This window comes from Natrix helvetica (genome assembly GCF_964273705.1).
Source record: "Natrix helvetica genome assembly, chromosome: 6".
NCBI classification, from domain to species: domain Eukaryota; kingdom Metazoa; phylum Chordata; class Lepidosauria; order Squamata; family Natricidae; genus Natrix; species Natrix helvetica.
Genome location: NC_138553.1, coordinates 75,646,889 through 75,659,196, shown reverse-complemented (window position 1 = coordinate 75,659,196; position 12,308 = coordinate 75,646,889). Strand labels below are relative to the sequence as shown.

General features: G+C 40.1%; 1 protein-coding gene across 4 annotated transcripts in view; it reads right to left on the bottom strand.

The window, feature by feature from the left end:
• LOC309394620 (uncharacterized protein) overlaps window positions 1–12,308 on the bottom strand; it is a 151,727-nt gene that overhangs the window by 77,770 nt on the left and 61,649 nt on the right. For 2 of the 4 annotated variants that reach the window (XR_014175756.1, XM_081958025.1), the window contains exon 1: window positions 11,178–12,302. The exons of 1 other annotated variant lie outside the window; for it this stretch is intronic. Coding sequence is in view for 2 of the 3 variants with exons in the window: in XM_081958025.1 (XP_081814151.1) it covers window positions 11,195–12,181 (987 nt within the window). In the remaining variant the exon portion in view is untranslated. Of the gene's footprint in view, window positions 1–8,463; window positions 8,946–11,177; window positions 12,303–12,308 lie in introns of those variants that run through there. One more of the 4 variants, XM_081958026.1, reaches the window with a different exon arrangement.

Sequence of the window (12,308 nt, the reverse complement as noted above, 5' to 3'; positions counted from 1 at the left end):
TATATCTAAAAGTTAAATCTGACTTATTATTAAGCCAATTTTTCTCTTTTAAAAATCCTATTAAATACCTTTAGGATCTAAAATTAGGTCTGCAAAACATTCCAAAAAAATATTGCCAGAAAGGACAAATTAATATTAAACATTCATTGAATTAAGACATTTACAATTGGATAAGTATCTTACCAAAAAAATCTTTTCAACTGGAAGCAAAGAGGGTAATAGAAGCCGAAATCTTTCTCCCAAGATCTGGTATCAATTATGAGAGATTTATGCTCTTATATAAAACAGGGCCTATTTGTTTTGAATTAGTGTTGTGATTAAGTTGTCAGAATGGAGCATAAATGCAGAGGTGAACTGATTTGCAAAATGGCATTTTTATAAATTATGCAAGTAGGGTAATAGTGATGGTACAGGCCCTGTCTGGGTTTTTAAAATTATAATTGCACAGAGAGATGCATCTAACAGAAGACTGTGGGAGAGGGAGGGAGGTCAAAAAAGTCAAAATGGTAGCTGTGATTGAAATGCCACCTCTTTTTTATGTGCCTCACAAGTGTAATACATGTAAAAGAGGCAAACCTTCCATTGTGGACTTTCTAAATTCCTCTTCCCACTGTGGATTTCCTTGGGAGTTGAACGTAATTTTTGTTATTATGCTGAGGATAACCAGTCACATAGACTATTTAAGAGAAAACCAGAAGCATTCTTTGAAAATAATTGCTGGATATTGTAGGCTTGCCATGTTGTCGTTACAGGCACAGCAAAATGTAAAACAATAATATTTGGGCTAAAACTCCAGGCTACTTCAATTCCAGCTATATTTTTCTACCTGTGGCTATGATTCTAACCATAGTCTCCTTTCCATGAAAATACAGGGGAATAAGAAGTAAAAAAACAAAAACCAATCAATTGCCAAACTTTACCAGTATGGAGACAATTAAGGATAATAAATATTGAAAGAGAACTACGTCACCCACCTATTTCTGTGGCCAACTACGTAGGGACTTCCCTCTGGGAATAGCTCCAATTATGTCATATTTACAAAGTATACCTGCATCACTGCACAAGGCCTGGTCCAATGAGGTATCCTGAGGGCAGAAACCCAAACTCCCATCAAATACTTTTATCAAATCAATAACTTATTTAATACACAGCGATCAAAATTTGGGTGCTTAGCAACCAGGATGTATATTCATGTCGTTGCCATTTGCGAATTTCTCGCTGGCTTCCGACAAGCAAAATCAATTGGGAAAGTTGGATTTACTTAGTGACTGCATGATTCACTTAACAACTCCAAAGACTGTCTTAGATCTGGCCCTTGGGGCCGCCCTGGAAACAGCAGACAGGGCCATGGTGCCTCTGCCAGCGAAGAAGGAATTTGGGAGGGCTCCGTTTTCAGCTGCAATGGCCTCCTTCAGCGCTCTGCCAGTGAAAACAGAGCCTGGAAGGGACGCCCCTGACATGAGTGATGTTGAGTTGGCCACACCTACCCGGCCCCCAAGGTCAAACACAACCCTGGTGTGGCCCTCAATGAAATGGGAGTTTGACACCCCTGGTGTACAAAACAAACTCTTTGAGGGAATCACTGCAGTGGTAGCATCTTTGAAAGAGGTGAAGAAGCATCTCCATATTATCTGAACTGCTCTTTTATGGAGGCTTCCAGATCTTTGTGGTATTGAGTTGGTGCTTCCCAGAGTTGATTCTGAAATTTCAAGGTTTAGCATCTTTTCTGTAGGAAGCCATAAAAATCTGAGAGCGATGCGATAAAACCAGCTGGTTAGGAAATGGATGTATTTGTTGCATGCTTTATTTTAGTTCCAAAATGGTGTTTTCTGACCCTCACTTGGCCTTTGAAGAATTCTATCTTTTTATTTATTTATCTATCATGTAGTGTTTCCCCAGGTTGTCCTTTGCATCCCAGAATCTAAACATTAAGAATTCTGGCAACTTTATATCCTATTCTGATGAGCATAAATGTGTTTTATCTTTTTTCTTTTTTAAAAAAGAAAGGTTTTGAGTTCCACACATGGTGTGCCTCTGATTAAGATCACACAAAACAGCATATCTACAGATGCATGCTGTAAAACCTATTAAATGACATCCAGGATGGTCAGTGCTGGAAGAGATGAAACATTTTGCTTACTGAAGTGAGCTAATTCTCGTAAAATGAGTCCTTGCGTTGAGAACAGCTCTCATCCACGAGTGAAACTTCAATGCTAAATCCTCAAACCCTCACCGCTTCAAACTGTCTACCGTGGACCTCACCCCTTTCCTAAGAGGTCCATAAAGGGGGCCGCGCATAAGCGCACCAGCGTGCCTACTGTCCCCGTTTATTTGCATTCATTTCTTTTGTTCATTTCCATGTTCATACATATACCTGCTATCTTGTACATGTTTGACAAACTAATAATTAAATAAATAAATAAATAATAAATAAATAAGATGAATGAAATACAGGAATGTTAGGATACATTTGTTATTATTTTCCAACTGAATTTGGCCATTTCAGGCTCTTTTTTGGGCTATATTTGGCCATTTTCCGGTGCTCCAGCGCCCGCGAAGACCAGCTGACTGGCGTGTCAGAAACCAGAAAAGCAGCTGGCGATGGTGCACAGTTGCACAGAATGGGCTCTGTGTACAACCCTTGGCACGCGTACCATAGTTTCGCCATCATAGCTACAGTGGGAAAACTGCAATTTTATGTACATTCGGTTTTCGTGCTTTGATTCTTGCAATAACCAATGATCAATGAAAAAATTGTGGATGAAATACCAGAAGGGACACCCTATCTGGATTAGGGTTTGAGACTGCAATGTCCTTTAACCTAGTGAAAGACCACCAGTGATTGCCACCTCTAAAACCACCTTTGAAGAACTCAAAATTATGTCCTTTATGATATTATTGAATAAGTGTGGAATGATTCCAGATGTTCTTGGAATATAATGCTGATTCCAAAATACAATAACAACAATAACAATAACAACTAGCATTAACATTTAACTTGGACAACTGTATGGATAGTCCTCAACTTACATCCATAATCGAGTCTCGAATTATAGCTGTCATCGTTGTGGCCATTAAGCAGGTCACCATTTAACTGGACCCGATTTCACAACATTTTTTGCAGTGGTTGTTAAATAAATACGGTGGTCATTAAACAAATCAATTTTACCCAATGGGCTTTTTTCTTTTCTTTTCTGGAAACCGGAAGTGAATTCTAGAATTTGTCCCCAAAAATAATAATAATTGAAAATCATGGTCAGGTGACCACAGGATGCTGCAAACCATTGTAAAGGTGATCCAGTTGCGATCACATGACTCTGTGTGTGTGCGTGTGCGCGCGCAGCTGTTGTAACTTCAAAACCGGGTCATAAGTAGCTTTTTTGGGTGAATCCATTGTAATTTCAAATCGTCACTAGCGACCAGTTGTTAAGTTATAAACTACCAGTCTGGAGACAAAGGTTCAAAGCAGTAATTGTATGCTATTCTCTTCACTACCGGTTCAGTAGCGCACGTCTGGGCATGAGCGGAAGGTCCGTGATGACGTCAGGGTGGATGGGCGGAGTCTTGTGCCACCGCCACTAGCGGTTCGCCTAAACCAGTGCGAATCGGCAGCATACCACCTCTGGTTCAAAGCCCTCACAGATTTCCCTGGGTGTCTCTAGGCCAATCATGCTCCCTTAGCCCTATTCTACCAGATGCAATAAAATTAGGAGAAATCCCTAATGGATGTCTTGAACTCTCTAGGAGACACACTTAGAATAATTATCCAAAGCTAAATAAACAATAGCTTAAATAACACAAGAATATAAAGTGTTGTATTTCGGGGTTTATTTTTGTTTATAACTTGAAATGTAACAGAAGACTTCTCTTACAAAACACTGAATCATGAATTTATCAGTATTACAGTATTTGCCATATTATTAGCTAACAATGCTATGAAGAAGAGGTGGTAATTCAATAGCCTAATTTACAATTAATATATTTACATAGATCATGCATATATAAGTTTTGGATGTTGTATAATATATTCTTAAATTGAGCACTGATTTTTTTTTAAAAAAAGAATTAATAGCAATCTAGAGGATACAAAAAAATGGGGGTGTCGATGGTGTGTGTGGGCACCTCCATTTTTTTCTGGGGATTTTTTTGGGGGGGTGTCCACAGTACAGGGATTTGACAAAAAAATGTCAAGATGGCAGCTGCAATTTGTCCATCAAGCTGAAGCACTGTTTTTAAATTTTAATTTGGCTTTCCTTTAATTCACTGAAAAGCCTAAAAGCAAAAAAAAAGTGATGATTTACAATTAGGCACAAAACATAAAAGTGTAATTTGGAAAGGTAACAAAAGAAGACCATCATCTCATATAGCCCAAGCAAACCAGGACCACGTCACATATCTTTATCCCTGTAACATCATTAAGTCTGATTTAAATAAATCTACTTTGAACTAAGATCCCCGCACACGTAACCTTCCTAAGAAATTATCCTTGTTGCAAAAACCCTCACCTGTCAAAATAAGGTTTCTGACGTGTCCTTTCACCAATGCATACCTGAATGACACGCTGCAAACACACGTACACACTGCACGCCACTCTTGGCTGAAAAAGCCCCCCCCCTTAGAAAGGCCCCCCTTCGGCCTCAATTAAGTTTGACAGAAAGCTTGCAAGGAAATGGCACAGAAATTAAAAAAAAAAAAAAAGAAGTCAAATGAGAATAAGCGGAGCTCAGAAAGTGAACCTAAACATTCTCAAATGCCATGGGGAGAGGGGGGACTTCTCTTAGCGTAGGGCAGAGAGGGAAGGAAGGGGGCGGGTCAGAAAAAATGGGGGGGAAATTACAAAAGGAAGAAAAGAGGATGCAAAATAAAAATGGGTGAGATGGTTAGATCTTTCTGATCCCCAAAAAACATTAAACTCTCTCTGAACTGAGTACGAAATCACTATTTGCATCTTTAGGAGTTTGACAATTTGTTTTAGCAGTAACCTAATTTTCGTAGCGTGGGAGAAAGTCTCTAGCCTCTTGGTCAGAAAAGCAACCAAAATTTTGGGAGATAAGATTCTGGAAGTGGCAGGAGCCCCGAATGGTCTAATTTGTGAACTGTCAATGCAACCTCTGGGTCTGAATACGTACCCAAAGGTAATAACCATCTGAGGGCTTTGCACAATTGCCCTGGATAGTCCACCAATGGGGGCCAAGGCAAAGGGCCCGCCGTGAGGATTCCATGAGATCACGTATCTGTGATCAACCAGTAACTGCACCACTGTGGAAGTTCTTAGCAGGAGCTACAAATGGCGGAAACTAATCGGTGCCCTCTTTGTATTTACTAATTGGTGAAAGCTTGGCTTCCACAAGCGTGTTGATACAATGGTGCAAACGAAACCCCCAAGATGGCACCGAAGACAAGGGTATCTAAGCTCTGCTCTTTGTTATGTGTGTCCTGAAGCTTTTTTTGCCATACGTTGAAAATTCCCAGGGCTTAATGGTAATTTTAAATGTCGGTTTGTGTTTTACTCCACTGGACCATGAATCAATCAATCAATCAATCAGTCAGTCAATCAATCAATTGTTGCATCTTTCTGGACTGTTAATTTCAACACTGTAGTACTCATGAAAAAAAAATTAGGTTGCTATGAAACCACCCTTTCTGGGCTGATTAAATCACAGGAGCTATGACCACCCTAGCCAGCAAACCGTAGGATGAAAGGATAAAAGAAGAAGGAAGGAACGAAGGAAGGAGGGAGGGAGGGAGGGAGGGAGGGAGGGAGGGAGGGAAGGAGCATTGCTTTAACCACATTTGAAATCCCCCAGGAGAGGCCCATTTCTCCACCAGCTCTGAAATCCAGTTTCCCGTTGCTGATGGATCAGGGCTCCCTTGTTACCTTAGTGGGCCGCAGTGCAGCTGGTCTACCCCATGCAGCACACTGCATCGTACCCCAGGGTTGTCGAGATGAGACGCCCCGTTTTGCTGTTCTGAAGGCAGGCAGTGAAACAGCTGCAGCGTGCCAGGACAAGAAGCATCCGCCGAGTTGCCTTGGCAATGCCCCAGACGCTGCTTGCAGACTGTTTCAAGCCCACTGGAGGAGGGGTGGGGGGGACGGGGACAAAACATGGCTGTCCTTCAGGCCTGGAAACATTTGCAACCCCTCCCTTCACGTCCCTGGGCTTTGCCTCCTTTCTCCTTCTGCAGCTTTGGTTAATGGCCACTTCTTCTAAATCTCTTCGATTGTACCAACGAGGCGAAAATACTTGAAAGCAAAGTTGGGAGCCTGAACGAGGAACTATTCCTCTTAATTTGACTCTTTTCTTCCTAATGCTTCTTTACTTGCAACATCAACAATGCATCTGTAGGCAGGCATATTTATTTGAGGTTGATTTTTCTAAATCATTATTAATTGTATGCATCTGAATAGCTAATCCAAGAAAAACTGGCCACCGAGGTGTAAAAGAGAACTATATGGTAACTCCATTTCCTTTCTCTGATTTGTCTATTGTTTAATAGAAGGAGTAGGTTTTACAGCTGTCAATCTACAGATGACGTTTGGCTTTATGCGTGGTTTTTTTTAAAAAAAATTAAACAAGAAATATCTGCCTAAAATCCTTTGAGTTGGGGGGGGGGCTTTATAAATGCAATCATAAAATAAATAAGCATGTAAATACATCAATAATGAGGCTCCTTTAAGGCTTCTAGAAGGAAGCAAATCCACAAAAAATTCCCAAATAAAATTGCTGCAGCAAAGCTCACGATATATTGCTATTTAAACAATTAAACCACCGAGAGTATTCATTGTGCACCTAAGGCAATGCTGCACAATGTGCCTTAAAACCGGATCACGTGACTAAGAACCAAACATGATACTGATTTATTCAAAACCAAAATGGCTCGTAAGTGGTTGCAAAGCCACTCGGGTCCTTTCTTCGCACCGAGAAGATGCAGAAATAATTTTTGAAATAAGTGGCGACATGATAGTTCTGACCCTTCTTTTAGGTGTCCAGTGAACAATTTGGAGGAATATTATTGTATGTTTTGGAAAACTATCAAGGATTAGACAAATCCTTGATATGTCCCTTCGGAAGGATATCCTAAAAGGACAAAGCTTGCCATTTGCCGTGGTCTTTCTAGATGGTTAAAAATCCAGGGTCCAAAGATTTCCGCATGGTCTTTCTTCCAAGTTTTAACCAAGTCCTCCTTGCTTAGTTTTTTAAAGTCAGCCAAGGTAGCCAAGAACTTTTCCCTTACAGTAGCCAGCTATTTTATAAAAGCTATGGATGGACCGAAATCTGGATTTCCCTGTGATATGCTCAAAATACCAGCAGGCACACTGCTAAGCAAACTGATATTTTAATAATTTCCAACCCAAGCCTAAACAGACTAAGATTAATGTAATTTATTCCTACATCGACATGTAACGAACAGAACCGTTAATATCTTGCCCTTTACTATTGCAGTTTCCACTTTACTTTCAAAAGCTAATTCATTAAGCTGAGGTTTGCTTGCTATGTGTCAGAAACTGATTTGAATTTGTGTCTGAGATGCTGTGAATCGGTGAAGGGTCTCGAGCATTTCTCAGACAGCGATTCAGCAGTTGTACCTTCTTGCTTTTATTATTTGTATACCAGCGATAGCTTTATAAATACCCAATCAACAGAACAAACCCCCGTTTATTGTTAGAAGCCGATATCATTCTAATTGTTTTGCAAAAATTGTACCCAGGTGCCATGCACAAAATGAAAGCTCATTTGATAAAAATAACACACGCTTCACATTTTCTCTTTGGGTTTACTCTAGGTAAACTTGGGATAGAGTGCCAAACCATTCTGTCAAGCAACAAATACAATTGGAGCAGATTTGTGCCTGCTGATGGTTAATTCCTTTTCACACTGATCACGTAAGACTGGGAGAAAAGCCCCCCATAAATTCTTTGTCTGACAGCAAGAAATCGCCCAGACAGACTTTTTCAACCTGGGAACACATATTCCATTTTGCATTCCTTAAACACAAGATATAAGATCTCCCCTGTTCATAGGCGTCCATTACAAGCTAGTATGACCTTACACACATTCAGATGTCATTGCAAAATTTACATCGTTCTCATGATGTGATGTCATTTCCACCTCACCCCGAGACATCTACGGATTCACGACAATATAAGATGATCCAATGATTCCCTCAAGGAGCATATGGGGAAAACCCAATTTTCAAAATTGTTCTATTTTCGTGCAATTGAGTAGGACATTAAGACCCAGATTTGAAAGCTTAATATTGCTGAAAATGTGCATCATGTATAATTATTGTTTTTTTTGGCATATGCTTTTGCTCATAATAATTAAAAATGTGTTCTTCAAAAAATTCTACAGAGAAAAATATCGGTAATAAACAGCATTGTTTTAAGAATTCCCCTTGCTTTCAGTCTTCTAGCTCACGGGGAGTAACTAATTTATTTTAGCCTAATTGTAGAGAGTTTCCTGGGCTTCCCTGTTCTGAGAAATGCTTTGGTTGCATGCACTGCTCTATTTTGTGTGCCTGTGTGCTGTACTTTTGCCAAAAAAAGAAAAAAAAAGAGGAATGGGCTGATATTAAAAAATATCTCCATTTCTTAATTTGGGAAAAGTAGACAGTCAAAGCTATGTTGCATTTTATTTAATAAAAGTACGATTTTCCTAATAATTGCAACTTGTGTTCACTGTCATTAAAATATACACACCATTTGTGCGACGTGGTCAGGCCAGAGTTTATTTTCTTATATTGTTTGATGCTCTTTGAGGGAAATGTACAGCGCCTTGTTCCTTCCTTCGAGGAACTGAATTACATGTGCCGTACAATTCTAGGCACACACACATACCAGAGAGAGGTTCAACCATGTACAACTTGAGAACAGGACATGCGATTCCCAATAATTGTTCTAGGAGTTGTTTTTTTAAAGGAAGCCTTTTTTCGATCCCAAAGTCCTGTTGATCAAAAGGAGAAATGAGCAACTGAGTGCAGATCCTCCTTTAAGATAAATTGATGAAGAAGAGTTGAGCTTTAAAAAAAAACCCACCAATCGAATATGTGTTGTAATATATTTTACACTGGTCATTTGACTACAGGGTTATGAACGAATTTTTTTAAAAATGATTTATTTCAACTGGCAAGTAATACAGGTAGCCTTCCTTGTTTTTAGGCCTTGTTATGCCTAGTAGCTTTTTCCTCACAGAATTCTTTCTTCCACATAGCCCGAAAGGACAAATTCTGAAATAATGGCAGGTTTTCATCAAGGAAACAGGTTTTCTATTCAATCTACTGGTATTTCCTTGCCAAATCATTGTAAAGGACAAAGCCATTTGCAAGGGAGTGCAGATCCCCTGAAACAGTTGTACCTAAGCCTAAATCTCACAAAATTATACAGCTAAAAATTACGCACGCACACACACACACTCATACACACATAAATACATATGCAATAAAATATAATGGATGGATAGATAGGCAAGCAGGCAAACTGACAGATATTATATCCTAATTCCTGATTGTAATTTTTCTTATTTTAAATGTACGTAGGATTCAGTTCCTAAAAATATATATTCAGGTTTAATTTCTTCCCATTTCAATAGTTTTGAATGAACTGAGACAGCTGCTGGAAACTTCAAATTTTATATAAAATAAACTCTAGTTTTCTTTTGCACAGCTTTTACAAATGCTTCTTGCCGAATCTAGTCTTACCCCAAAATTAAAAGATTCATTGAAAGGACTGGTCTAATTATTCTTTAAAATATCTCCAAACAAAATATTTACTATCACAAACAACACTACTCCAAATATTGAACAAACAAGCAGTAAGTTTTTAGATAATTGCCATTAATTATAATTGAAATACACTGATATTACAAAGAACTAAAAAGTCAGAAAGACTAAAGACTACCTAAACTTCTACTACCTTTTATCCTAGGAGGATGTGTTATCTTGATGACCAGCTAATAATAATAATAATAATAATAATAATAATAATAATAATAATAATAATAATAATAATACTAGCAAAAAAATATTTCGTACATCAGCTGTGATTTCAATTTTAGATACTACAGAGAGAATACAGAGTTACTACAAACTATCGCCCCTGTCAGACATCCAGGGTTTAAAGCAATCTCTGCGTAAAGTACTTTTTCACTAAATACCTTCTACTACTTTACAATTTCATATTTTTGAATTTCTAAAATTAAATTTAGCAAATGCAAAAACAGATGCATCAGTCATTAAAAAAAACCTGTTTCACCAGACCAAAATGTTTGATATGCCAAGCTAAAAAAAAAAATCTTGTGTGCAGCAATTAATGCTGATTTTTTTATTCAGTCTATACATTTATATATTAGTTATGCCTTGTTTTGCACATATTGCATTCACTTACACTTTAAAAAAAAAGCTTAGATGCTTTTAGTAAATGATCACATCCATCTTCTTTCCTCCACTAATAATGTGGCACACAGATGTATAGGTGTTACTGTCCTTCTCAAGGAAAGGTGACTGTGGTGAAATAATTCCCGAAGAAACAGAACTGAATGAAATTATCCTTTCGGTTGCAAAGCCTATATATGCATTTTATTCTTAAAAACAGAAGAAAAGCTCGGATATGTTAAAAAGTACGTTCTCCATCGCAGCCATCACAGCTGCACAATTCTAAGCAGTTTCCTACCTGGGCAAAGAGATCCATTTGCTAAAAAAAAAAGCTATTTCCTTCAACCACTCTCCACCTCATTTGTACAACAAGGGAATCAGAGGAGAGGATGGTGGCAAACGTAAAAATAAAAGTTTTTTTTTTAAAAAGGGAAAGGAAACTGCAACACTCTCTAGAACGAAAGCCGTGTTGTTCACCTTTGCGGCATTTTCATAAAATTGAAAGCTAGCTGGTTTGAAGCAAGGTTGGCACAAGGATGTACCCGGTGGCTAAGAATGAAGAGCCAGTCCCGTTGCCTTTTTCTACTGGGTGGGTGGGTGGGTGTTGATTGGGAGGGTTACTCGCCCTCAAGATCCCAAGGAGATCTATAGATCCCCTTCCTATTTGTTGAAACTTCCTTTTCAGGCTCGGAAAGGGCTCTCCGTCTGCTCCGCTCTCTCTCGGCGGGCACCGTCCTCGGGGAGAAAAAGAAAACGCTACCCAAACTCAACCAGAAGCGCTTAAGGGGAAAGAAATCAAGGCTTACCCAGGAGGAGGAAGCTTTCAGCCGCGGGTGAGGAGCCGAGCAGGGGACGCCCGCTTGTCTGCTGCTCGTCTTGCAGCTCTGCGGTCTCCTGCGAAAAGCAGAGGCGAGAAGAGCGGCCGCGATCGCGCGGCGGTTCTTGCAAGCGGACGAAGGCCTGGAGAGCAGGCAGGCAGGCAGTGCTGACCCAGCAGGACTGTGCAAAGCCTCTTCAGCCCCCTGCCACCTCTTGCCCACCGCTGCCCACTCCTACTCCCCCCCTCCCCAAACACACCCCCGGCTGCCAGCTCCCGGCAATAACAATAGGCGAGGCAGAGCGGGCTGGCATGAGAGAGGGAGAGAGAGAGGGAGCGCCAGAGGAGAAAGGGAAAGGCGAGGGAAGCCTGCGTTAAGCTTGTCTGGCAGTTAACAAGTCTTGAATGAAGAATGTTAGCAAACAGACAAACAGCATGTCTGATGCATGCTAATATCCTCCGAGTCACCAGTGACAGTTTGAATAATGCGAGAGGGGGAGGGGTGGGGATGAGAGAGATATGAAAGGAGAAAGTAAAAGGGAAAGAAGGAAGAGAAAGGAAGGAGAAAGTAAAAGGAAAGGAGGGAGGGAGGAAGATGAGAGAAAGATGAATGAAGAGAAAAAGGAAGGGAGGGAGAGAGAAATGAAAAGATAATGTAAAAGGGAAAGAAAGAAGAGAAAGGAAGGAGAAAGTAAAAGGAAAGGAAAGGAGGAAGATGAGAGAAAGATGAATGAAGAAGAGAAAAAGGAAGGGAGGGAGAGAGAAACGAAAAGAGAATGTAAAAGGGAAAGGAAGAAGAGAAAGGAAGGAGAAAGTAAAAGGAAAGGAAGGAAGAAGGGCCGGAGGGAAGGAAAGAAGATGGAGGGAAGGATGAAGAAGAGAAAAAGGGAAGGAGGGAGAGAAATGAAAGGAGAAAGTAAAAGGAAAGAGGGAGGGAAGGAAGGAATATCCCTTCTTTATGCAATGCCTGCAGAAACTTTTCCCTACGCCCATTTTGCTGGACAAAATGGAACCACTGCCCTTGCCTAGTCCAACTCCGGGATGGCTTAACGCGGCCAGCTCCCGCGTCCGCTCCTTCCACACACACCCTCCATTCTTTCGAGAAGGGGGCACCTGCCCT